The sequence below is a fragment of the Tursiops truncatus genome, chromosome 3, assembly GCF_011762595.2.
Source record: "Tursiops truncatus isolate mTurTru1 chromosome 3, mTurTru1.mat.Y, whole genome shotgun sequence".
Lineage (NCBI taxonomy): Eukaryota > Metazoa > Chordata > Mammalia > Artiodactyla > Delphinidae > Tursiops > Tursiops truncatus.
Genome location: NC_047036.1, coordinates 77828573 through 77856326, shown reverse-complemented (window position 1 = coordinate 77856326; position 27754 = coordinate 77828573). Strand labels below are relative to the sequence as shown.

The 27754-nt window shown below is 42.6% G+C and overlaps 1 protein-coding gene across 3 annotated transcripts in view; it reads left to right on the top strand.

Moving 5' to 3' along the window:
* The first annotated feature begins 4769 nt into the window (after nucleotides 1-4769).
* ERAP1 (endoplasmic reticulum aminopeptidase 1) overlaps nucleotides 4770-27754 on the top strand; it is a 34303-nt gene continuing 11318 nt past the window's right edge. Inside the window, exons 1-13 of one of the 3 annotated variants that reach the window (XM_073802336.1) lie at nucleotides 4771-4937; nucleotides 8486-8638; nucleotides 10473-11013; nucleotides 13041-13179; nucleotides 16544-16678; nucleotides 17774-17894; nucleotides 18966-19120; nucleotides 19478-19591; nucleotides 20783-20914; nucleotides 24341-24472; nucleotides 24620-24691; nucleotides 25975-26129; nucleotides 27605-27684. In XM_073802336.1, the coding sequence (XP_073658437.1) occupies nucleotides 8587-8638; nucleotides 10473-11013; nucleotides 13041-13179; nucleotides 16544-16678; nucleotides 17774-17894; nucleotides 18966-19120; nucleotides 19478-19591; nucleotides 20783-20914; nucleotides 24341-24472; nucleotides 24620-24691; nucleotides 25975-26129; nucleotides 27605-27684 (1828 nt within the window). In that variant the 5' untranslated portion in view covers nucleotides 4771-4937; nucleotides 8486-8586. Of the gene's footprint in view, nucleotides 4938-7904; nucleotides 7924-8485; nucleotides 8639-10472; nucleotides 11014-13040; nucleotides 13180-16543; nucleotides 16679-17773; nucleotides 17895-18965; nucleotides 19121-19477; nucleotides 19592-20782; nucleotides 20915-24340; nucleotides 24473-24619; nucleotides 24692-25974; nucleotides 26130-27604; nucleotides 27685-27754 lie in introns of those variants that run through there. The other 2 variants (XM_073802337.1, XM_019929665.3) reach the window with 2 other exon arrangements.

Here is a 27754-nt window from a genome sequence, read left to right as displayed (position 1 = left end):
TTGTTTATCTTTTCAAAGAATCAGTTTTTAGTTTCATTGATCTTTTCTGTGGTTTTCTTTGTCTCTATTTCATTTATTTCTGCTCTGACCTTTATGATTTCTTTCCTTCTACTAACTTTGGGTTTTGTTTGTTCTTCTTTCTCCAGGTGCTTTAGGTGTAAGGTTACGTTGTTTATTTGATATTTTTCTTGTTTCCTGAGGTAAGATTGTATTGCTATAAACTTCCCTCTTAGAACTGCTTTTGCTGCTTCCCTTAGGTTTTGGATCCTTGTGCTTTCATTTCCATTTGTCTCTAGGTACTTTTTGATTTGCTCTTGGATTTCTTCACTGATCCATTGGTTGTTTAGTAACATATTGTTTAGCTTCCACGTGTTTGTGTTTTTTACAGTTTTTTTCTTGTAATTGATTTCTAATCTCATAGTGTGGTTGGAAAAGACGCTTGATATGATTTCAGTTTTCTTAAATTTACTGAGGCTCACTTTGTGGCCCAGCATGTGATCAATCCTGGAAAATGTTCCATGTGCACTTGAGAAGAATGTGTATTCTGCTTTTGGATGGAATGTGCAGTTGCTGTGGCAGAGGGAGCTATAAACAACATCAAACCTAAATACCAGGTTTCCTGAACCAAGATTTGCTTTAATGTCAGATTAACAATATCTGGTAAGCTCCAACATCTCAAATAACTTAACAGCAGGCATAGGTCTGGATTTTAAAGAAATTGGCATGATTCATTTAGATGTATTTGTGGGATTGCTTTGAAACAACAGAGCCTTACTGATTGTGATATTTTACATTTTAATGGAATTCATGGATTTCTCTTGTGTGTCATAGATAATTTTTACATAACTAAGTAATGATTTTCCAGTAGATAAATTGGCAACAAACAAAAACATATAATTCTCGGAAGAGGAAATAAAAAGTAAAAACATCTAATTAACGTATGTTCAGTGTAGTGTTCAATCTCATAGTAATGAAAGAAATGCAAATTTTAAAAACATGCATTATGGTGATTTACCTCCTAGTTGAAATGAGCAAAGGGAAAAGCCATAGGAATATAGAACGTGGGCTGAAGAGTAGTGAGGGGGACCTCCTGCTTACTGAGGAGGGACAGAAGAGGGGTGTGGTCCTTGGGTTCCATCAGGCTGTGAGAACCGGGGGCATGCTCAGGTTTCCCTCTGTGGCAGGAGTAGGTCAAATAGATGTCTGAGGAGGGGGGAAATGGGAAACAAGTCATCAGTCCTCAAGTCACCCAGAAAGTTCTTCAGGACCTAGCAGTCCTAGGCAGTCTGACAGCAGTTTTGGTCACTCTCATTGTTCCTACAGAAGCTGGCATCCATCACTCCCTCTCTAGTGCTCTGTCATAGCGGCGACTCAGGACTCTTTCTGAAGCTTGACAAACTGGCTGAATCAAGAAAGGAATTCGTTGCTTCTCTTGACTGGAAGGTCCAAGGGTAGGGCTTGCTCAGGACAGCTGGGGCTGACAGCCTCAATGGGGTTATTTTCTCTGTCTGTTTCTCTCTGTCAATTCTACTTTACTTTGAATTGGCTTCACTTTAGAGCAAGCTGTCTCCACGTGGTGGGCCCTGCCTTGTAGGTCACTCACCATCTCAAATCCTTATAGAAAAATGGAACTAGAAGCCACCTACACAAGTGCACTCTGAGGGTCCAATGAGATAGAGTATATGTAAATGCTTTCAAACCACAATGTTTCAGAGGTTTATTTGTTCTTATGGGGTCAGTGGCCTGCTTTGAAGCAGTGTTTCTTTTAACTTGGCATCTATACCTTCTTCCTTGTTTCTGATGTTCAATAAAATGGTATAGATTTTGTTGAGTAGGCCTGGCTTGCAGTTTGGCATGTAGGAAAAAAAAGTATCATCCTCTTTATCAAGAATGAAGGACATTGCTATTCTTTTTTTTTTTTTTTTTTCTTTTTTAAGGTGGTGTTTAAAAAAATTAAGTTCTGGGGCCATAGGCGCCTGTGGAGGTGCCTCAGGGACCCACAGTGTGTGGGTGGGGGAGGTGTGGGAATGGGGTTGAGAGACAGCTGGCAGGGACTAAATGGGTGGGTTTGTCAGAACAGCCCTGGTTTGTCTGTTTTCTACATCATGATTCCGGGTAAGATTTTACATCAAGAAGAAGAGTGGTGATATAGTTAAAATGGCAGCAACTTTGGCGGCAAAAGAGAAGAAATGAGCCAAATGCTGACATCAATTGACAAAAGCTAATGAAGACAGAACTGATGCAATTACTTAAAGCAAAACTGAACACCACTTGATCAAAATCTGGAATCCAATCTGAAAAAAAAGAAATTGATTAGTAATAAGCCAAGGTTGTACCCATCACAATGGCGAAAGCCTGAGGTCGACTCCCTCCTCCTCCCACCTTCCATCTGAGACTAAGGACACTGAGAAGCTTTTGAAATGCATAGGCCCAACTGACCCTCTTACACTGTGTGGAGGACAGTATTAGTGTTTACCAACCTCTCCCTGCATTTGCAGAAGACCCTGTAGCTAGTTCTGGGCAATGAAATGTGAGTGGAAGGGATGCGTATTATTCAGTGCTGAGGTGGGAAAAGCCCATGATTCTCTGGGCTTCCTCTTCCTTGCCATGGTATGAAGAAGGCCAAAAGCTTCAGATGGAGGCACCTACAAGATGACGATCCTCTGTCACACTGAGCCCCGATGGGCTGTGCAGGGCAGAGGACCCTGCCTACAGACAATGGCTGTGTACCATGAGTGAGAAATAAAGCTTTGTGTCCTTAAACTACTGATGTCTTAGTTACAGCAGCGTAAGCGAATGTCCACTAGGAGGAAATGTGGAGGCTCCAGGAAGGTTTTTCAGTGTGGGAAATTCCTAGAGGCTGCCTGGAAGAGAGCAAAGCTAGAAGTGCCAAGTGAAGTTGGGGGCTAGGTGAGGAGGGAGAGGAAGTAAATAACAGCTAGCTGAGGAAGCTGTGTGAGTCAGTGGAAAAAACATGCACTTTGGAGTCAAACTGACCCCCCCCAGGGCTCACATTTAGGTTTCACTTCTTATTTTCTCTTCGAGCAAGTAGACAGCCTCTCTTACTTTTCTCATTTATGAAGCATAATACCTACATTACATGACTGCTGAAAGATTAAATTATACATACATATACACACAAACGCACATGACTAGCATCTAGCACAGTATCTAACAGTTGGTAAGTAATCCATAAACCAGGATGCCCTTTCTTTCTGTCTGCTTCCCTCTAGTACCATTTCTAAGCTTGGTAGCTGCTAAGTTTTGATCTCACAGACTCTACAAGTGGGACTCCTTCAAGTTTAAAGTCCTCACTCCAAGGCCTGCATCTCACAGATCCCTGCTAGAGCTTTGAAACTACAAGGAAATACTGCCAAATCCTGTCTTTAATTGCTTTATTTGTAGTGCCCTTGGACTCTGAAGAGGGACTCTTGGCCATTGTAAATGAGTCTAAAGTCTGGGCGAGTCTGGCTCCCGTCTGTCTTCCCAGGTATCTGTAAAGGCATTCCCCTCTTCCTGCCTTCTCACTTGTCACTTATAGCAGCCTCCAGCCTGTTTGGTGCCTTCACTTGCATCCTGACCATCAAGAAATATTTTTAAAAGAAACTAAACTTATTAGAAACTGAAGGGAAAGCATCATATCCCAAAATATAAATATGAAAACAAAGAAATGCATGAGTTTACTGGACAGGAAGCTCTCACTGACACCCAGAGGCCTTGGAGGCTATAGCTGTCCACTGACACCCCTGCAAACATGCAGAGATTTCAAACGCAGAAACTACCTGATCCCAAAGTTGGTTTCTTGTTGAATTTTAGTGAAAAATCTTCCCTTGGTTCCACTCTGGTTGGGCTTGGGGACAGGGTGTTAATTGTATGTTACAAAATATCCTTGACTGGAGAGAATATGCAGAACAAAATATTATGTTTTTCAAAAGGAGGCATAAGACTGAGGGGGAAAAAGCTGAGAAATACTGTTCTAGCGACTTGGAAACCCAGGTTCTCAAAGGCAAGGCAGCAGAGAAAGAAGTGAGAGGAGAAAGCCCGAGTATAGTGAGGAAAAATCCCAGAGGGGCCGGGGCAGCCTTTCGTGAGTGTGAATATTTGAGTTTTCTTGGCTTGTTACCTCATTTACCCTGAACTGTTTAAAGATGGGCTTTCTGAGACATTTCATCCAGTCTGAATGTTTTAAGGGGAGCAAAGGTCATTTGATTTGAAAAAGCAGAGAGGGAGAGTTTTTAATGTGGGGAGCAGCAAACCCTTGGGGTCCAAGGGCCCCTTGGTATTGGTGGGGCAGTTCCGGGCCTCTGTTTCCCTTTCTTCCTCTTCGGTGTCTCCAGCCGAACCCCTCTACCGGTGAAAGCCCGGACAGTTCAGCATTTTGCAGAAACCAAGAACTGCTCTGGGTTCCTGTTTCATTCTGAGGCGGGCCCGAGGGCTCTCAGCCCATTTGCGGAGGTGAGATGATGGACACCTCTTGCGTCCAAGGGGCTTTGAGCTGGCTCAGGCTGGGATAGAGGGGAGCTCCGGTCCACCGAAGAGCCCTCTAAGAGCCCCAGCCCAATTCTTAAGCCCCAAACCTCCGCTGCACCAAAGGCTAATCAATGAAAAACCAAACCAAACCAAAACTCCAGAGACACACGCAGGGGAAATGTTCTGCATTCCTAAAGGGGTGCTCCGCCCCGCCTGGGCCCCCAGCAGTGCAACCCTGCGGCTTCCCTTGCTGCCGCACTGTTTTGTGAACTCCTGTTTTGGGAACAGCGATGTCTGCTCGTCCCCACTTCCGGGCTTTCCCTTCCCCAGCTACCGCCTCGGCCTGGGGCGCCCCTGCGCCTGCCGAGGCTCGACCCCGCGCTTCTGCGTGCAGCTCCGGCTCCACTTTCACTTTCGGTCCCGGGGCGGCCAAGGCAGGCAGCAGCGGTGTGGTCCCCGAGCCCCAGGTACAGCGCTACCGTCCCCAGTGCGCCCCGCGGGGAGGGGGCTGCGTGGTTGGGGAAGGACGGGGCCCAGGCATCCCCCCTATGCTGGGGAGGCCTGGGGTCCAGGGCGCGGGGAGGAAGAGAACCAGGGGGCTGCGAAGTGGGGCTGGGGGGAGTCGTGGGGCTGGGGATCATGTCCGTGGGGAGGGCGGCGGGGTTGGCGCGGGCCCAGTCCTGCTCGCGTCCTTGTCCCTCTTTTCCACTGGGAGGTGGACAAGGGCGCAGGGCTGGTGCGTCCGCTCCATGCGCTCCCCGGGCTGTGCCACTTCCCGGCCGGCAGGTGGGAGCCTCCTTCTGCGCTCCTCCTGGAGGCTGGGTTCCTGCCCGCCCCGTCCACCGGACTGCCGAGTAGGGCCAAGTGAACTGGTGGGTGGATTGTGGGGTTAGGCCGAGGAGGGCGCCTTGCAGATAATAGTCAGAGAAACGTACGTGGCTTTGGTTACTTGCAGGCGCGGGGGTGTTCTGGGAACAAGAGTTAAGTGTCCTCAAGATCAGTTCTCTCCCTTCGTCTCCTGTACTTGTTGCTAGTAGTTGTCTGTCCTCCCTTCTCTTTGGCTCAGCCTGGGTTTATCGAGTTAAAACACTACTGTTTGAGCAAATGAAAATTCCCCCTCTGGGTGTCTTACACGCCTGGTGGGCCTGCAAGTTAATTTCATGAGGAAGGAGACTTGCAGACACTTCCTTACCTTTTTCATGGAGGGTCTTTGTGAGGCCAGGTTCAGAAAGAAATGCTCTGTTTTCTACTGAATCCCCAGAGTATTTGCTCTCAATTCGGGATGTGGTCGACAACTTAAAAAAAAAAAAACCCAAAACTTAAAAAAATTGGCCAGGGTTGTCTCTTTTTCCACGGAGTTGGAATTGTACTGATATGTAGCACATTTTCAGGTGGGCCTAAATAGATAAATTCTAATACGTTAGAAAATTGAACTGATTAAACATTTTTATTATTTACCAGCAGTGACAAGCTGTTATCAATGCTTGTTAATTTCATCGTTCAGACCATTTTGGAAGAAGGTCCATGACCTCTTGGTGATGGATTTCACATTCCATAGTGTCCCAATGAAGGGAAGTATGAGATAGCCCAGGACCAGTTGCCCCTGACTTCCTGTGTAAGTGGGAAAAGTCAGAATCACCAAAGGCAGTAAGGTTCCTAAAGTATCTTGAACTCTTTCTGGCTGTGAAGTAAAGTTAGGTACTCTGTTACTGCTGCACTTTTATCCACAACATTGTGAAAGAAGCTTTAGTAAGATCAGATGCCAAAGGAAGATACTTTTGAAAACTTTAAAGGGGTACAGTCAAGTACAGGAAATTCCTTTAAAACCCTTATCTGTGTGCCCTCAATCTGTGTATATTTAACTGCCTTCTTGATAAATCCCCCTGGATATCTCATAGACAGCACAAATTAAACATATTAAAAAATGAACCCTTCATTCCCTCTTCTCCCTTTTCAATCTCTTCCACCTCTGGCCTTCTCCATTTCAATAAAGGGCACCTGTGACTACCCAGAAGTTCACTGTAGAAATCTGAGCCATCCTGATACATCCTGTCCTTTCCCTCACTCCCTACTACTAATCCATCCTAAATATAGATGTTGAATCCATCCATCTCTCTGTCTCCACCCCGCCCCCCCCCCCAATTCTTTCTGTTGACACCATCCGAGTATGAACCACTCTCTTATTTTGTCTACACTACTTTCTAAGTGGTCTCTTGGCCTTCACTCTTACTTCTTTCCAGTCTTCCACTCTCCACACAGCAACAAGGGTGATTTTCTTTAGGTGTGAACTGGATCCTAGCTAGATCTCCTAGCTCAAATCCCTGTGGTTTCTCATTGCCCTTAGGATAGGATCCAAATCCTTAAGAGGCCTAGAAGGTGTGTGGTGGTCTGGCCCCTGCCCACCTCTCCAGGCGCATCTTCCTGCCACATGCCGGGCTTCAGCTTCACTGACTTTATAAATAACTAGCACTCTCTACTGCCCCTGAGCTTGCAAGTATGTGTGCCGTTCCCTCTGTTGGCAAAACTCTCCCTCTTTCCTCAGCTGACATGAATTTGTCCTTTAAATCTCAGCTAAACATCTCAGAGAGCCCCCAGTGTACATCAGTCCACCCTGTTACTCTCTTTCAGTATGTGTGTTGCTTTTTTCTTCATAGCTAAATCATGGTTGGTAACTATCTATGTTTGTATTTGTGTAAACTTGTTAAAAGTCACCCCACCCCCAGTATATGCTCTTTGAGGTCAGGGACCTGTGCTGTCTTGCACTGCCCTGCAAAACCCTCGCACATAATACACCCTCAATACATATCTGTGGAATGAGTAATTGAACATATTTTAATTTTCACAACAATCCTGTGAGAGAGGTGTTATCTCGTTTTACACACGAAGAAAATGGAACCAGGGTTCAACAACCTGCCCAAGGTCATAGTAGGTGTCAGAGCAAGAACTCAAAGCCAGATTTTCTTTTCTGACTGTAAACCTAATATATGTATTGTGGATATAGCGATAATTACATATGTATGTATGAATTCCAACATTTATGCTGTCTATATCACGTGTTCCACTTTGGTTTCCTGGCCCTGCATCCTCTCTGAGACACAGCCATTATCTCTTTGGTTTCCTCCTCTCTTGGACCCAACACTGCAAGGCCTTTGCTGTGAGGTGCCACCGCCAACCCCTTCAGCAGCCCGTGGGCCTTGCTGTCAGCTCAGAACCAGTTGGAATTTTTAGATCTCTTCTTGGGCTGTTGGAGAACCCTTGAGGACTCCCAGAGCCCTTGCATGCCTGAACCTGCCACCTTCCCTGTGCTCTCTGCCATCTTGGGGCGCAGGCCACACCCACTAAGCTACTGTCATCAGAAGTTCCAAATGGAAGCACCACGCAAGTTCTTTTTACCTCTGGCCCCTCAACGTCAAGGGAGATCCATCATTCTGCCCTGGGATTCTGCCTGAGGAGGTAGGGGCAGGAACTCTTTACTATTTTGGTGTTTCAACTTTATTCTTCTCTTCCAAATCACTCCAGTCCTCCATGGCTGGAAGCATCCTTTAGTTGGTTCCTAGACAACAACAACAACAAAACCGAAGAAACACAAAAACAGAAACCCCTGTTCTTCCTGTTCACATTTCTTTTCTATCTCATTTGGGTGGTGCCTTTTGAGCTGGGATTATGGTGTCTCCATTGTTGACTGTCTCTACGGTGCTTGCATCCCTTCTGTTTATTTAACCTGCAGATCTACTCCGTGGGGAAGCGAGAGGTCAGTACTTGTAGCTGTGTGCTTCGGAAGGGAGCAGAATGGAGAGTGAAGGGTGGGGATAGCACATCAGTCATTCCCCTGAAGTCGTGTTCCCCACATAGAGATCAAGGGATAAGACCATGGCTTGGCAAGGATTATCTAGGAGGTTCCTCAATCTCGCTCTTCAATAGAATTTCGGGGAAGTTTAAAAAAAATTATGATGCCCTGACCTAGGGATCCAGGCATCGGTCATTATTATTATTTTTTGTTTTGTTTTTTTTGCAGTACGCGGGCCTCTCACTGTTGTGGCCTCTCCCGTTGTGGAGCACAGGCTCCGGACGCACAGGCTCAGCGGCCACAGCTCACGGGCCCAGCCGTTCCGCGGCATGTGGGATCCTCCCGGACCGGGGCACGAACCCGTGTCCCCCGCATTGGCAGGTGAACTCTCAACCACTGCGCCACCAGGGAAGCCCCAGTCATTATTTTAAGAGCTTCCTAGATGACATTAATATGCAGCCAAAGTTGAGAACCACTAACATAGAGGAAGAATCCAGTGTACCACCATCATTTCAATAACCTGAGCTCACCTGACAGAAGCCGCTCCTGGCCAACTGCTATTAGAGAGGCAGCTTTGTCTAAGAGAGAGAAAAATGTATGCTTGGTTCTCTGGGCATGGATTGCCAACTCCCTCAAAATCCGCATTTCTTTTATGTCCCATGACCTTAATGAAGTGCAAAATATGGTCTGCATCATGCCTCCTGGTGTGCTTTGAGTGTAACCTTAGAGTCACCCCCCTCCTTGCCTTGTGAATAATTATTCTCCAGCAAGTTCTCCTGGGGTTTGCTTCTGTCCACATGGATTGCCCGAACAGCCCTGTCCTTTCTCCTTTTGTGCTGTAGCTACTGCTCTGGCTTGCTCCACCTGCAGTGCCTCTGATGCCCTCCCTTCACTTCCAAATCCGACCCCTCCTTCCAGACCACTCCCAATGCTGCTCTTGCATAAAGGCATCTCAGCATCACTCTGCAGCCAAAGTCACTCTCTCCATTTGGAAATACCATTCCATTCTCCCTCAGCACTCTTTTCTTCTTCTTCCTTTTTTTTTGGCCACACTATGCGGCATGTGGGATCTTAGTTCCCTGACCAGGGATCAAACCCATGCTCCCTGCAGTGGACACGTGGAGTCTTAACCACTGGACTGCCAGGGAAGTCCCTATTATTATTTTTAAAGCACTCCATGCTTTGTTGTGTTTTACTCTTTGTGTATATATGTTTTCTGCCCTTCCAGATTTTGAAGTCCTTGATTATGGGATTTGTGTCTTGTATCTTCTTATATCCCACACGGTACTCAGCACACAGCCTTGTAGGTAGCAGGCATGCAACACTTATTTGTTGGATAGAGTGTAAGAGAGAAACCAGGGGATTGTCACACACTATCATGAAAAGTCACTCTAAAGTCTTCCCTGGCTAAATAGATACTAAATCAGGTTTTGGCAGGACAGTTTGACAAAGATGCCAGTGTTATGAAGGCTTACTGTTACAAATACTTGCTTTTCCCCCCACACTTAGTACTGAGCATGTATGTTTCTTTCCTTTACTTCCTGTGTTTTAAGAACTCTCTGCGTTGTAAGCTTAGTGGGAAGCAAGGCCTGTCTCCCGTTGAGGAAGCTGTAAGCCCAGATTCTTGCTCTCTCCACCTCCCAGCCTGGTAGTGTGGACACCTCGCTTCTGCTGAAACAACAGAACGTTGCAGGGGCAGTGGAGACCTCACTCTACTGGTGGCCGCAGGGGTGTCCGAATCTAATCTCTAGGCAGTAGGGTGGCTCCTTCTAAGGTCCAGTGTGGGTCGGGGGTGGTCACCTGATCAGGTGTTTCTCTGATGTGGTTCTGGCCGCCCATTTTTGCCTGTTTTATGAGCCTGGTTTCCCAAGTGACCTGGCAACCCTGTGACCCATTTAGTGAGCTACTCAGGATCCTCAGCCAGAGCTTGTTCTTCCTTTCAACAGAGAACCCTGACTGGTAAGAGTTAATTTAAACTTTGAATGCCAGATGATGCTCTACAGTAGGTGTTAATGATTGTTGCTGACCATAAACGTCTTTCTTCTTATGAATCATTAACGCAGGGAAGGTAATTTTACTTTCAGGAAAAGACCTAGTACTTTTGAAAGTTTGTATCTGTATCTGTTCATTCTGGACGGATACATTCTGAAATTATGCTGTCTTGATAATATTTTAGTGACTCTTTTTTTTTTCTTTTACACATTTGTGCCATTAGGCAGTTCAAGCAAGATGATACCTCTGTCTGTCAAACGGCCCCTTGTGACTGTGTCCCTTCTGCTTTCATCACTGTTGATGCTCTTAACTGTGGCAACTCCATCCTGGTGTCAGAGCAGTGAAACAACACCTCCAAAGGCTAGTAACAGGGCACCATTTCCTTGGAATAAAATGCGACTTCCTGAGCACATCATCCCACTTCATTACAATCTCATGATTCACGCCAACCTCACCACTCTGACTTTCGGGGGAACCACGGAAATAGAAATCACAGCCAGCAAGCCCACCAGTACCATCATCCTGCATAGTCACCACCTGCAAATATCTAAGGCCGCCCTGAGGAAGGGAGCTGGTGAGAGGCAGTCTGAAGAGCCGCTGAGAGTCCTGGAATACCTGCCTCAGGAGCAAATCGCACTCCTGGCTCCTGAGCCCCTGGTGGTCGGGCTCCCGTACACCATTGTCATTGACTATGCTGGCAATCTTTCTGAGAGTTTCCATGGATTTTATAAAAGCACCTACAGAACCAAGGAAGGGGAAGTGAGGTATTTTTTCGTCTCTCTCTCTTTTTTTTTTAAAGGTTCAAGTGCTACCCACACGAAATTTATTACTTCAGGTGGATTGTCTTTTAAAATTCCCTTATTGTTGAATTCTTTCTTTGGTTTTGTTTTGCATCTCTTTTTAGATGTAAAAATGGCTCATAGTTTTTTCCCGGTTTTGGGGGATCTCCTTTTTCATTCTGTTTTAACCAGTTTTCTTTCCTCCAGCTCTATCAGAGGGAATACCTATTTGTTTATTTAATTAGATTTCTGGCATATAATAAATATTTTAAATTCTCTTGGCCTATGTACTAGTTTCCAAGGGTTGCTTTAACAAAGCACGTAAACTGGGTGGCATAAAACGATAGAAGTTTTTTCTCTCACAGTTCTGGAGGCTGGAAGTCCAAAATCAGGGTGTCAGGAGGCCTATGCTCTAAGTCTCTGAGCCCCTCTTTGCCTCTTGCTAGCTTGTGGTGCCGTCAGTCTTTGACATTCCTTGGCTTTGCAGCTACATCAGTCCAGTCTCTGCCTGCCTGTCACATGGCCATTCTCCAAATTTCCCTCTTCTTATAAGGACACCGATTCTGTTGGATTAGGGCCCAACCTGATGGCCTCATCTGAACTTGATTACATCTGTAAAGACCCTATTTCTATATAAAGTTACACAGATATTAGGTAATAAGACTTTAATGTATCTTTTTAGGGGACACAATTCAACCCATACAGCCAATTAGAGGAAATATTAAGATTTTTGTCTCAGTTAAAACTTTTTTAGGGATCCTCTCCTGCCTTGCTTTAGTTGTGTTTTTTTTTGTTTGTTTGTTTGTTTTTGTTTTGCGGTACGCGGGCCTCTCACTGCTGTGGCCTCTCCCGTTGCAACGGAGCACAGGCTCCGGATGCGCAGACCCGGCGGCCATGGCCCACGGGCCCAGCCTCTCCGCGGCACGTGGGATCCTCCCGGACCGGGGCACAAACCCGCGTCCCCTGCATCGGCAGGCGGACTCCCAACCACTGCGCCACCAGGGAAGCCCTAGTTCTGTTTTTAATAAGATATTTTGGGAGATTTTATACTAAATTTTAAAATCAAATTTCATTTGTTAGTAGATTATACTAACTTACTTTCGGATTTCATATTATTTTTTTGAGGTAAAAAAAGTCAGATACTACCAAAAAGATTTTTTTCAAAAGTAAAATGTACCCTCATTATAGCCTCTAGAGATAACTACTGCTTCTATTCCAGGGGAATAGCCTTTAGACTCTTTTCTGGATATGCGTACACATTATTTTATGTAAATGGAGCCATGCTATATTTTCTGTTTCACGAGGGAGTTTTTTAATATGTTGAGGAGATGTATTTTACACGGATGGCTATCCCTATACGTCATTTTAACGACTTTATTAAAATATATGTTTGTGTGTTGGTTTATTTAACTAATCCCTGATGGATGGAAATTAGGTTGTTTCCAACTTTTTGGCCATCAGCAATAATTTGACAAGCATCTTCGTACATCATTTCTTCAGAATAAATGCCTAGAAGTAAAATTGCTAGGTCAAAGGGTCCATAAACTTTTGATATCCCTTGCCATATTCCTCACTAATACTGTGTATTGGCAATCCTCTTAAAGCCAAAACGCCAATGGATTTTTCCCTTTAATTTATTACATCGATCATTAAGGAAGCTGTGCAGCTTCGGATGTGTTTACTGACTATTTGTAGGTTCTTCTTTTGTGAGTTGCTGATTTATGACCTCTGCCTGCTATTCTACTTGGTTGCTGGGTATAATTCTTACATATTTTTTAAGAGCTCATTATCTGTTCAGGTTATTAACCTTTTGTCAAATACCTTTCAATCAATTTTCCCTGTTTTCTTTTGCTTGTCTTTTAGTTTATGATAGCTTTGGTCATATAAAAAATTTTTAATAGTGAGATTCATCAAGATTATGATAACTTTAGGAATTAAAAAATGATCACACACCTAACTGATAGTCCCTGGTGCTTCATGGTATATTTTTATTTCCCTTGTCGTAATTTTAGGATACTTGCATCAACACAGTTTGAACCGACTGCGGCCAGAATGGCCTTTCCCTGCTTTGATGAACCTGCTTTCAAAGCGAGTTTTTCAATCAAGATCAGAAGGGAACCAAGACACCTCGCCATCTCCAACATGCCACTGGTGAGTCTAAACTCCTGTGTGTCTACTCACAAGACAAGTCCATTGATTCACTGTGATTTGTATTACCTCACTGACAGTTAACATTCAGGTTGCCTGTTCTGTTTGTTTTATTGCCTACAGATAGCTAACTTTTCTATTTCATTTCCAACCTATGCTTTTGGTTCAAGTAACAATTTATTTATAGTCAAAGAAAAAAATTGTCCCTAAAAACATGCAAAATTTAGGTAAGAGTGACATTGCAGGTGCGGTGTTGATGGGAGGGAAACTTTATAGACAATTCAGGTCAGGTTAACTGAGAGTGCCCTTCACAAAGCACTTTCACTTTTATTTTCTCATATGCTCTTTTAAAAGGATTGTAAAGGGAATGCTTTGTTGAATAAGGCCATGTTTCTATGATATAGTCATTCTCTATAATTTCTATATACTATATTACTAATAATATTAGCTATGCAATTTGTAACTATGGCACAAAGTTGGTCAGATGGAAAAAGAAAAAAACAGTAATATTTTAAGATTATTATGGTAGTAAAGGTAAGTAATGATAGCTAGCTCAGTTCCCAGTTTCAAAGCAGATGTGGACAGTTTTCCCTCTGATTCTTATTTCTTTATTTTTATTATTTTTTCTTTTCCATTATGGTTTATTACAGGATATTGAATATAGTTTCCTGTGCTATACAATAGGACCTTGCTGTTTATCTCTTCTATATGTAATAGTTTGCATCTGCTAGTCCAAAACCCCTCTGATTTTTAAAAGTAGTGAGGAGAAGATGACCTCGCCAAATGAATAACATTACTTAGTAAGTGCCGTTATCCTATGATTCTGGTAGCACTGGGAAAACATAAGCTGAGCTGTCATTCTACACCCGATGCGTACCAACTCCAGAAGCACACACACCCTTTGATCAGAGAAGCTCACTGTGGGTGAGACTCAGGGTGGAATAGGCTTTGCCCAGAGTCCAGAAGGGTATCACGCCTCATCCCTGTGCTGACTCGGGAGGCATTAGCTTCACAGGAAGGGACTCACAGAGCCACAAGCCAACCTCTAGTACAGTATTTCTCAACCTTTAGAACTCTATATTGTTCGCTGAGTCCCTTAAGGATCCCTTAAAAGGGAGTCTGCCATTCCCTCCTAGAAGGCTGTATAAAAAGAAGGCTTTTGTGAATCCTTACCAGCCAAGAACTTCTGTCTCTCTCCCCACCGCATTTGTATATAGCAAGATAAGAAACAGTTCTGCCATTTTCCTAATATAAATTTGAGATAGAGAAAATCCTTTTTCAAATTATAGTTCCCTCCCCAAATATTATGGTATTGCTCCCTGGGATGGGAGTGAGTTCTCTAATTAGAGAATTACAGCTTAAGGAGAAAAAAGGAACAGGGGTGGTTTGGAAATGAGGGACAGACTGACCCACTAAACAAGATTGGTGGAGATTTTGTAGGCTTGCAGGGGGAAGGCAAGAGCCCCAAGGCTCCCCAAAGATGCTGGAATCTAAATCCATGGACGTCCGGGACCCACTTGTTGAGGATCAGAAAATCTAACGTAATCTTGCTCTTGAACAAGAAAGCTCTTCCCTTGGCAGAAATTTAACAGGGTGGCCTGCACTCAAGATGCAGACTTGGGGTTGAGGGGAAGAACAGTGGGGTCTCAAAGGATCTTTTTGGAGGCTAGAAAAGCAGATACACCTTTGGAACACTGAAGTGTTTGGGGCAGGAGTTAATTACATCTAAATTTCTATTCTCGACATTGTGCTAATAATTAAAACAATGTCAAGAATAGAAATTACTGTTAGGGGTAGGTTGAAGGCATTTTATAAAGAAAGGTAATTTCGGGTCCTTCAAGAGTAAACCTAGGTTGGCGATCAGAGTTAGGGTTTGAATGACCGAAGGGTGACCAGCAGGCACCATAGCTTGTGGCTGGTGGGTACTAAAAAGAAGGATGAGGTGGGGCTTCCATGGTGGTGCAGTGGTTAAGAATCCGCCTACCAGTGCAGGGGACATGGGTTCAAGCCCCGGTCTGGGAAGATCCCACATGCTGCGGAGCAACTAAGCCTGTGCACCACAACTACTGAGCCTGTGCTCTAGAGCCCGTGAGCCACAACTGCTGAAGCCCGCATGCCCCAGCTACTGAAGCCTGCACGCCTAGAGCCTGTGCTGTGCAACAAGAGAAGCCACGGCAATGAGAAGCCCGCGCACCGCAACGAAGAGTAGCCCCTGCTCGGCGCAACTAGAGAAAGTCCGTGCACAGCAACAAAGACCCAACGCAGCCATAAATAAATAAATAAATAAATAAATAAATAAATAAATAAATAAATAAATTTTTTAAAAAAAGGAGAAGAAGAAGGATAAGGGGGCAGAGAAATAGAGGTAGAAATAAGATTACAGGAACAATGCATGTGTTAACATGGAACTTCTCAGATTCGTTCTGGATGGTCTTCTCTCCAGGGTCCTGCCCAGTGCTTTCTGTTGGCTGAGGCATTAGACTTTCTTCTCTGGAAGCCGACATCTTAGACTGTACCTTTATCACCCCAACCCTACTCTGCCAGGCTGCTCCCTGACTGCATTGAAAAACTGATTCCAGTGAAGCAAATCAGAGTTTGGAGGAGGCTTTGCAGGGTCAGGCCCAGGCATGGGTTACTTTCAACTGTTTAGGAAAGTAGAAGCTCTTTTTAGGTAGTCCTCGGTGACCCCTATTAGACACTGCATTTCCAGATCATTCTCATACCTTGTATTTAAGTGAGCTACATCTTGGCAAAGCCAGCAATCTCAGTTTTGCTTTGTCTCACCCATGTTATCAATCCTCATGTGCCAAATATGAGTGAGTTTGTGATCATCTGGATTATTTAAAAAAAATTAAGTGGTGATGGTTGTATAACTGAATATAATAAAAACCACTGAATTGTATACTTTAAAATGGTGAACTTTATGGTGTGTGAATTATATCTCGATAAAGAAAGAAATGGAGTAGAATGGTTTGGCCTTAATGTCTAAATTATAATCAGATATCGGAAAGAGATATATATATATATTTTTTGCGATACACGGGCCTCTCACTGTTGTGGCCTCTCCCGTGGCGGAGCACAGGCTCCGGACGTGCAGGCTCAGCGGCCATGGCTCATGGGCCCAGCCGCTCCGCTGCATGTGGGGTCTTCCCGGACCGGGGCACGAACCCGTGTCCCCTGCATCGGCAGGCAGACTCTCAACCACTGCGCCACCAGGGAAGCCCCGGAAAGAGATATTTCTAAATAATTATACGAATGTCATGTCATATACTTTCAGTATGTCTGAGAGTTAGGAAATTTCTCTTTATAAAATGTTTTCAATGTCTTGGGTAATTGTATTTGATGATTTCAGTTATTCTGATTTTAGGTTAAATCTGTGACTGTTGCTGAAGGACTCGTAGAAGACCATTTTGATGTGACCGTGAAGATGAGCACCTACCTGGTGGCCTTCATTGTTTCAGATTTTAAGTCTGTCAGCAAGATGACCAAAAGTGGCATCAAGGTGAACCTGCGATTGTCACATAGAGTGACCAGCTTGTCCTGGCCTGCCTGGGACTGTCTTGGTTTTAAAACTGGAAGTCCTGCATCCTAGGAATCCCCTCAGTCTTGGGCAAACCAGTTGGTTGGTCATCCCGTTGTCTCAGATACTCATATTTACAGTGGGGTTCTAATAGCAAAAACATGTGGTGAGGCCTGGCCTGGCCTGGCCTGGGTCATGGTCCTGGCTCCACCACTAACTGACTTTCTGCTCCCTTTTGCCCTGCTCCCCTTGGAAGTTAGCTTATACTTTTTTAAAATGTGTAAGTTGGACTAGATCCTGCAATGGTTTCTAAGGTTGCTCCTGTGTATAACTTCATGCAGTTTGGAAGTGAATGTCACGGACTACCTGAGCGGGAGTTTCTAACCATGGGAAGGAAGTAAGATAGAGCAGTCTGCTTGGAGTATTAAATGGCTCTGGGGAGAGCATTTGGGCCAGGGAATACTGGAGTACTAGAGAAAAAGATCTTGTTTCAAAGAGCACTTGCCACTTGGGTGGGTACTATTGTGTAGTGAACAACCTGCTCAACTGTACGCTGTGGCTCTGAATGCAAATAAGATTTTTGGAGAGGAGGGATGGGATACTTTATTTGAAGTTACCTCATTTATTTAAATAGGGATACATTTTCTATCAGGTTTCCCACCTTGGGCAGGCTTGGGACTTTGTCTCCTATCCCCTGAGTTCTTTAATGCCATGAAAACCCAAACTCAAGTCCGTCTGTACTAGGCCAGTGTCCTCAGGGCAAAAGCTGGCTGCAGTGCTCTGCTGACTTCTCAGGGTTCTACTGTCCCTTCATTTTTGGCAACTAAGTCGGCTTTACTTTTTCACTATCTCATGTAAACATTTAAAAAGACATGTTTGTATTTGTTATCCAGCGTTTGTTGTAGTTTTCAGAAGGGGGGGTTGATCAGGAACAGTCAGCATTAATATAAGAAATAGAACTTCCAATTGTCTTTCTTAATATTGGCAACCATATCCCACAATATGAAGCTGTTAATGTCAGTCTTCTAGAGAAGCCACTGTGGCATTTGGATAACTTCCGTGTACCTTTCTCCTCAGGTTTCCATGTATGCTGTTCCAGACAAGATAAATCAGGCAGGTTATGCACTGGATGCCGCGGTGACTCTTCTAGAATTTTATGAGGATTATTTCAGCATTCCATATCCCTTATCCAAACAAGGTATAGATTTGGCACAGGCGTTACAAAGTGTGGCATTTACTGACCCCAGCAGTAGATTATATCCTCCTAATTGGCATCTCCCCCCTCAGCTCGGCAGGCCCTCAAGTCATTAAAACCTGACAGATTCCTGAGGCACATGTCATGGAGATAATTTTGCCTTCTGACTTTAAATTAATTTTTTAAAAATAAATTTATTTATTTATTTTTGGCTGTGTTGGGTCTTCGTTGCTATGTGCAGGCTTTCTCTAGTTGCAGTGAGCGGGGGCTACTCCTCATTATGGTGCGCAGGCTTCTCATTGCGGTGGCTTCTCGTTGCAGAGCACGGGCTCTAGGTGTGCGGGCTTCAGTAGTTGTGGCTCGCGGGCTTCAGTAGCTGTGGCTCGCGGACTCTAGAGCGCAGGCTCAGTAGTTGTGGTGCATGGGCTTAGTTGCTCCACGGCACGTGGGATCTTCCCAGACCAGGGCTTGAACCCGTGTCCCCTGCATTGGCAGGTGGATTCTTAACCACTGTGCTACCAGGGAAGTCCTTGCCTTCTGACTTTAAAGACAAGCACAACTATATTATTGGGCAGATAGCAAAGGACAGAGGCTGTATTTTTTTCATGATTGGCACACATTTGGTAGGAACATAGAGTACTCAATGAATTTTTCGAATGAATTCATTGATAGAGCATGAGAAAATCTGCATTTTCTTTCTTACATGAGCCCTTAAAACTACTGTGTGTTTTGAGTTTTTAGGTGTATGGGAGTCTTGGGCATCCAAGGTCGAGTGGATTATTGAGACAATTGTTAAAATTGTCTAGTCCCCAAGCACCTTGTCAGAGAATTAGAAATGGAGTCAGGAGGTCTGAAACCCAAGCCCGACTTTGTCTTGCAGCAGCAAAGTAACTCTGTATGAGTCACTGAGTCCTTTTTCTTTATTGTGAAAGGTTCTTCAGTCTAGAATAATCCATGATTCTGCGTGAGCCACGTAGTTTTTCTTTGATCCCTACACCCATCCACTCTGAAAGTTGGTGTGTTTGGGCAACATGTAGCTTGAGATTGGTAAGATGTTTTTGTTTCCTTCCCAAGATCTTGCTGCTATTCCTGACTTTCAGTCTGGTGCTATGGAAAACTGGGGACTGACAACATACAGGGAATCTTCTCTACTGTTTGATGCTGAAAAGTCTTCTGCATCAAGTAAGCTTGGCATCACGATGACTGTGTCCCATGAACTCGCCCACCAGGTATATAAGCTCAATCACACTTTCAAAAAAATGTTAACTATATCTATATTGCTTTTCTGGGACATAGGCTATTCATACTGTTGTATGAATTCTACCAATTCATTTTTACTATGTCTTTTTTCCCAGAAGAAGAAATGATTTCTTTAAAGCATTAGGTACCATGTTTTATAATACCCATTGCGAAGTTTTTCTTTTTACTTTGAAAAAAATATTAGCTTTATAAATATGTTAACATTCATATACTGACCTTACACATATAAAATATATTTCCTTCTGAATGTCTGACGTTTATGGCCACGTAGATAATCTAGTTTCCATAGAAATCTGTGAATAACCTGAGTAATGTTTTCCTTTCAGTGGTTTGGGAACCTCGTCACTATGGAATGGTGGAATGATCTTTGGCTAAATGAGGGATTTGCCAAGTTTATGGAGTTCGTGTCTGTCAGTGTGACTCATCCAGAACTGAAAGTTGTAAGTTGTATTTACTTACTTTTTTTTTACATTTTAGATCAATCTGTTGTGTTGTTTAATGTTGCTGGAAAATACTTACTGATGTTAGATCATGGAATTCATAGAAAGATTGATAACTTCCCTGGGAGTTTAAATATGAATCAGGTTTCCAAAATGCTAGTGAACTTTAAAGATACATTGCAAAGGTTTATTTCCAAACTCAATTGCTTATTTCCAAATCTATGATTGTTATGAAGTTAGTATTAAATTTTGTCCTCCCTTAATATCAAAGAAATAGAAATAGTGACAACCTGTCTGTTCCATATCACTTCCCCAACCTTCGGGTTGCTCACTGAAGAAGTATTAGGTACAGATTGCTATTTCAATAGGGTCCTGGTTGCCAGATGAAATGAGTTTTGTTTAAGATCATTGTACATTTGATTGTATAAGAACCTAGACTCATGGGTCACAGACTTAATGCTTTGGAACCTCTACGTGTTGACTTTAAAAATCATGTGTTTAACTTGTGAAAATCAAATGCAGTAAAATTAAAAAGAAACTTTATGTAAAAGCAATCCTTTATCATATTATAATTTTCATTTGGACATATTCATATCCCATTTTCATCTTCCAATACACATAACTTTTATGTAGTTATAATTATAATGTACATATAATTATTACACTAGAGTGGATCATAAATATTTTCCTGTTTCCACATAGTCTTTAATAATAAAAATGATTACGTATGGATATTATTCTATTGGATAATATGCCCTAATCAGGTTATAGTTGGGATTTGTTTTTCATTACTTTTTCTTTCACTACATGGTTTTAAAGCTAAATTTCTTTGCTTTAAAATAGTATAGATGATGATTGGAGATACTTAAATCACTATACATTTTAGTTTCTGATTTTGGCGCTGTTGGACTGTAGGCATAATGTTTTTCTTTTTAATAGGAAATTTTCTTTATTCTAAGGTGATAAGTATTTAAACAAAAATTTCAGTGTTGATCTAAGATCACTGTTTCTTGGCTGTTCTTTAGAAGATAGTAATTCTATTTAATTTTGTAAATTCTATAAATATGGAAAAGGTTAGATTAGAAATTGAGAGTGTAAACCTATTATCCCAGGTCAGACCATCCTCATTTCGTATTTTTTTCAAGTAAATGTAAATCATTGGTGATGTTGTCTTTTTTTGTGTCTCAATAGGAAGATTATTTCTTTGCTAAGTGTTTTAATGCTATGGAGGTAGATGCATTAAACTCCTCACACCCTGTGTCCACACCTGTGGAGAATCCTGCTCAGATTCGGGAGCTATTTGATGAAGTTTCTTATGAAAAGGTAAAAATGGATTATAAGGGTACAGTTTGGACCCTACACTTAAAAATGTGGGGTGGAGAGGTTATAGATAGTGTTTTGGGGTGACTTTCCCTTCATAAGGACTAGCCCAGATTGAATTCCTTCTCTTCTCACCCATGCTGCCCAGAGTTAACTCTTTTAGGCCTAACTTGAAGTTTAGCTTAAAATCCTAAAGATTATATTGTGGTCAGTTTGTTTACTCTCTTAAGTTGAATATTCATGGCCTACAGAAGCTTTTTATTTATCCTTCAATAAATAGGTCTTGATCGAGCATCAACTGTGTACCAGGCAAAAGCCTCTGCCCTTGTATAGCTTTTGGTGCCTTCAGAAACAGTTGTCCTGCACAATGTGTTTAATAAAAGAATTGGAAATTGTTGCCAACATATAATAATTGGGAGATTTTAAATAAAAATCCAGATTTTTGGCTTCGATTGGAGGGAAAAAGGATTCTGGTCATACCAGGCCTATATTTCCCTTAGCAGCATAGACTGGAGCTAAGTCATGGCTCCTTTATGAGATCAGAGTTCTGCTTTTCCACTTTCCCTTCCATTCCCAACCGTTTCTGTTATCCTCACCAAGGCAGAGAATGTGTCATTTATCATTATGCTTGGCAGAGAATGTGTCATTTATCATTATGCTTGGCTGTTTTATGTGTAGCAAATGGAAAAGTATATCTTGTTTGCATGTTTCCACCAATAGTGCAGAGGAGATAAAAGCAGACATAAAACAGACATATAAACACACACATAGATCAATGGAACAGAATAGAGCCCAGAAATCAACCCATGCATATATGGTTAATTTATGACAAAGGACCTGAGAATATACAATGGGGAATGGAGAGTCTCTTAAAAAAATGATCATTTAGTTCTCCCAACACCACATGTAAAATAATGAAACTGTACCACTATCTTACACCATTCACGAAAACTAACTTGAAATGGTTTAAAGACTTAAATGTTAAGACTGTAAACCATAATACTCATAAAAACTGAGAGAAAAAGCTTCTTGACATGGGTCTTAGCAGTGATTTTTATGGTATATGACACCAAAAGTATAAGAGCATAAGCAACAAAAGCAAAAACCAAGTGGGACTGCATCAAATTAAAAGCTGTCTGCACAAAAAAACAACAAAATGAAAAGGCAGCCTACTGGATGGGAGAAAATACTTGCAAACCATATGTCTGACAAGGGTAATATCCAAAATATATAAAGAACTCATACAACTCAATGACTAAAGAAAACAATCTGATTTTAAAAGGAGCAGAGGAACTGAATAGAAACTTTTCCAAAGACAAACAGATGGCCAATAGGTACATGATAAGGTGCTCAACATCACTAATCATTGGGGAAATGCAAATCAAAACACAATGAGAGGGCTTCCCTGGCGGTGCAGTGGTTGAGAGTCCGCCTGCCGATGCAGGGGACACGGGTTCGTGACTCGGTCCGGGAAGATCCCACATGCTGTGGAGCGGCTGGGCCCGTGAGCCATGGCCGCTGAGCCTGTGCGTCCGGAGCCTCTGCTCCGCAGCGGGAGAGGCCACAACGGTGAGAGGCCCGCGTACCGCAAAAAAAAAAAACAAACAAAACAAAAAACACAATGAGACATCACCTCACGCTGGTCAGAATGGCTCATCTCATAAAGACAAATAGCAAGTGTTGGCAAGGGTGTGGAGAAAAGGGAACCCTCGTGCACTGTGGTGGGAATGTAAATTGGTCCAGCCACTGTGGAAAACAAAATATTAAAAAATAAAGCTATCATATCCAGCAATTCTACTTTTGGGTATTTTTTCAAAGAAAACAAAAAACACTAGCTTAAAGAGTTATGTGCACTCCCACGTTCCAGGCAGTGTTATTTACAACAGCCAAGATAATTGTTTCCGTAAGTGACCATTCCACAGTGCAATATTCAGCCATAAAAAAGGAAATCTTGGCACTTGTGACAACATGGATGGATCTTGAGGGCATTATGCTAAGTGAAATAAGTCAGAAAGACAAATCCTGTATGATCTCACTTATATGTTAAGTGTAAAAACAAACACACAAAAAATGAGCTCAATAGATTGGTGGTTGCCAGGGGCGAGGGGTGGCGGTAGGTGAAATGGATGAAGGAGGTCAAAAGGTACAAACTTCCAGGTTATAAAATATATTATAGGGATATAATGTACAGCATGGCAACTATAGTTAATAATATTGTATTGTGTATTCAGAAGTTGCTAAAAGTAGATCTTAAAAGTCCTCCTCACAAGAAAAAAATTTGTGACTGTGTAATGATGGATGTTAGCAAGGTGTATTGTGGTGATCATTTTGCACTATACACAAGTATTGATTCATGTTGTACACCTGAAACTAATGTTATATGTCAGTTATACCTCAAAAAAAACAGCAGTCCTGTTGGCAGGAATATGCACACCATGTAGACATTCAGGGACCTGGACTTTGCCTATCTAGTGACTCTATGATCCCCTAGAACCAGAGAGAGACTACCTCTGCCTAGGGGGGACCTAAGAAATTTTCCCGGAAAAGAAGATTTTGAGTTATGTCTTAAAGATGAATTGGGCTGTGCAGTGGAGGCTAACACAACATTGTAAAGCAACCATACTCCAATAAAAATTAATTAAGAAAAATGATGAAATGGGGCTTTTCAGGAAGTAAAGAATGTAGAAAGGGCTTTCTCGGAAGAGGGAATCATGATTTCTTAGGAAAAGAAGACTTGAAAGAGGGTGGTTGTTGAGAGAGAGGGATGGAAGAAGGAAGGAAGAGTCCTTGGTGGTTAGTTGTATGCAAAGTTCAGGGGGAAACAAAGAACGTAAAAGAACATTTTGTTATCCTTGGACTACTTCCCTCGTTTGTCACCTGTCTGACCACTGGAGGCATTTGAGTTTGTGACCCATGATCTACAAGAATGGGAGTGGAGGGGAGAAGAGCTCTTATCAGGGGAATGCAGAGTATTTAGGAATTCTCTTGCTCCCTTTCTCATTGTTACTCTTGCCCTGCCAGTTCTCTTTGCTCAAGCCTGCCTGGGCTCCAAGATTCCTCACCGGTTACTCACCTTTGCTTCTACCCCTCCCCACTCCCACCCCAGAGCGGCAGTAGGAGAGCCATGTGGTGGTTCAAGTTCAGTTTTAGTCTGTACGTTGTCCACTCACCTGTGAATAATGGAAGGTCGCAGATGTTGGGGAGGCTTGGTTAGTGATAGAAAACGGTTCCAGTGGACTAAAAGCATAAACAGTCATGTTGATCCCCTGCCTCAACAGGTCCAGGTTTAACCCACTTTCTCTAATTGTTCCATGAATTGCTAGACACTAAAAAGGTTACTGTATCTGCATTTTAAAGAATGACTCCAAAATAGTGTGAGGGTAGATGGAGGCAAACTACAGCTAACAGTTATTTACGTTGTCTTTTCAGGGGGCTTGTGTTCTGAATATGCTGAGGGATTATCTTGGTGCCGATGCATTTAAAAGTGGTATTGTAAAGTATCTGCAAAAGTATAGCTATAAAAACACAAAAAACGAGGACCTTTGGAATAGTATGGCAAGTGTGAGTATGTTTTTGTGTATCTCTGTGTTTGGGACCGACAGGCCTATTATCTTGTTTTGTTTTTGCTCTGCACCACATTAATCCCTCTGAGAAGAATCGTGAGTGTGTTTTACAGAACTGAGTGATGTGTTTATTTTTGGTTTTTAGATTTGCCCTACGGATGGCACGCAACAAATGGATGGATTTTGTTCTAGAGGTGAACATTCATCTTCATCTTCAGTAAGTTTTTACATCTGTACATGTTCCCCCGAAGCACATTCTTTGACTCCGTTTTGTTTGAAGGATAGATAGCTCTGTGCTGAACTTTCCGAGGTCCTTGATGATATCAGTGTCTCTATAGATAAGGCTGCGTTTAAACTATACCAGACTGACAGACTTCCACGATTTTTCTTAAATCTATCTACGCAAGGGAGTTGTCCAACCTTCTTTGGTACCACATCTCACTGATACTAATTTCTTCAGCTTCACTCTCTGTAAAGCAGTGGATTTATGACATGTTTCTGTGGTAGGTCAGGACTGTATCCATCAGGCCATGTCGATCGTTTCCATAGCTCTTCATTTGTGAAAAGACATATGATGGCTGTGAGCATTCTTGAGCGCTTACTATGTGTCAGGCACGTTTGAGGCACTTACGTGTAGTATCTGCTTTACTCTTCACAACACGCCTATGAGCGAGTACTGTTATCCCTATTTTTACAGATGGGAATAGGAAATCCAAAGGCATATGATTAGTAAATTGTAGAGTGGGGATTTGAATTTAGATCTAACTCATGTCTTTAACTGCTAAACTATAAAGAATTCGTAACACCTGAATCACAAAACAGTCTGAGTCTCTGTTTATCTGGCCTTGTGGAGTATTTTCATAGGTAGCTGAGGGTGAGTCTGGAGATCCAACAGGATTTTATCCACCAGATTTTTCTTTTCTTGGCTTTTTTGCTTTTAGAGACAGCTTTATTCAGTAGTTACTAGATGTGTCCTGTAGTACGTTTTATCCTTTTATTAGCTCTTAAATATTTTTTGAAAACTTTTAGTATCAAAGAATAGATCCTTGTTTGAGTTCACAGCCATCTGTTAAGTGTGAGCCATGTCGGTGTTATCGCTTGGGAAGTACAGGCTCTTGATGGGACATGTTTTCCCCACCTTGCTTGTCTGAGAGCCAGCATCGTTATGTAGGTGTTGAACGCGTGGCCACTTTCTGTCCCTTCTCCCCCTGCATTCATTCACACTCCTGCTTTGTGCCTGGTGCCAAGCTAAGGTCTGCCCAGGAGAACCAGGTGTGGTACCTGTTCTCAAGACATCTATGTGTACAGGAAGAGAATGAAAAGTAAACAGTCAGTGCTTTAATGGGCATGCAGTGGCTGGAGACAGCGGGGGAAGGGAGCAGGGGAAGGGACGCAGAAGAGCTTCACTGGTTGCAGCGCTGTGAGCACAAGCTTGGGTTCTTTCTTTTCCTAGAGTTGGGTCCAAGTGGGTCACGCATCTGCCTTTTTCTTATAAACCAGCACTGGCGACAGGAAGGCCTTGATGTGAAAACCATGATGAACACCTGGACGCTTCAGAAGGGCTTTCCCCTGATAACCATCACCGTGAGAGGGAGGAATGTACACATGAAGCAAGAGCACTATGTGAAAGGCCCGGACGCCGCCGCAGAAACTGGGTAACGTTCACAGAGAGAAACTCATTTTGTTGCCTAGGTAACATCTGTCTTGTAGGGTGAACCCTTATTTTTGAAGTAGTGCCCTTAACTTTGTTGCTAAAATATTTTAATCAAATCTATATATCCTAGGAATTTGACTTATCCACCACCATCTATTCAAAAGGATGAAGATGATGTATAATTATTTTAACATTCTCATGGTTTGTAGTTACATATGATGGTAGTTTCCAGTTACTGGCTTGAAATCAACTCCAGTAGAAGCATTTGCCACTTAGTTACATTTGGGCATTTGGGTTGGAGCTGAGGACATAAACATTTAGGTGATTTCTGGGAAATACAGGAGACTCCATTCTCTTCTTTGGAAGTCTCGAGTTAGATCCCAGAACCTGTTTGTCAGCTTAACACTACAGAGGACATCACTGGAAATGAGACACTGCAACTGGACTGACCCTGGATGGACACTATTTACAAAACTTTTTATTTTGAAATAATTTCAGACCTATGGAGAAAATATAAGGAGAGAGCAAAGAACTCCATATATTCTTTGCGCAGATATGTGTTAACTCTTTACCACATTTGTTTTCTCTCTCTCCATATAACCTAAAATATCAAACAGTTCCACAAAATATGATCTTTATTTCTTTCTATATATATATGGCATATATATATTTTTTAAATGTTTGAGGGTAAGTTGGAGACATGATTTCCTCTTTACCCTGAAATACTTCAGTGTCGTATTTCCTAAAAAACAAGAGAATTCATTTATGTAACCACGGTACCTTTATCAAAATTATGAAGTGAACTTGATAAATACTATTATCAAATGTATCAACCTTATTCAACTTTCCTCAGTGGTCCTAATAATATCTTTATAGCAAAAGAAAGAAACCTGGTTCAGGATTTTACATAGGATCACATTGTATTACTGTTCACATCTCTTCAGTTCTTTTTTTCTGAAACAGTTCCTCAGTCTGTCTTTCTTGACCTTGATATTTTTGAAGAGTACAGGCTAGCTATTTTAGAGGATGTCCTTTAATTTGGGTCTTCTGCTGTTTCTTCACGATCAGATTCAGCTTATGCATCCTTGGCAGGAATTCCACAGAAGCGATGCTGTGTTCTTCTGAGTATATGATTTAGAAGGCACATGCTATCAATTTCTGCCATTACTAGTGGTCACATTTTTAAAGTTAGGCACCCTGAGATCCCTTGAGGCAATCACTGCGCAGGCTGTCAGGGCTCACTTGAGCCCAAATTCCTAGCTCTATTCAAGGAGTCCAAGAAGAATGAATAGTGCCCCAGCTGGCCACTCCTACAAAGCTGGAAAATGGTCTGGGGATGTTTTGAGCTCTTTACAGTAGCAGTTTTGGGTACCATCCTTCTTTAAATGAGCCAGTGCCCGGAGCGTGGTAGGAGATTTAAGAACTGCTTGTTGCAGTGAATCAGCAAATGAACAAATCCATCCTCCTTTCTTGTAGGTACCTGTGGCATGTCCCATTGACATTCATTACCAGCAACTCAGACTCAGTCCAGCGATTTTTGCTGAAGACAAGAACAGGTAATTTGTTGTGGAACTAACTAGCTTTCTTCAAGAAGGAACTATGGAAATGTGTAGGACTTAGATAATA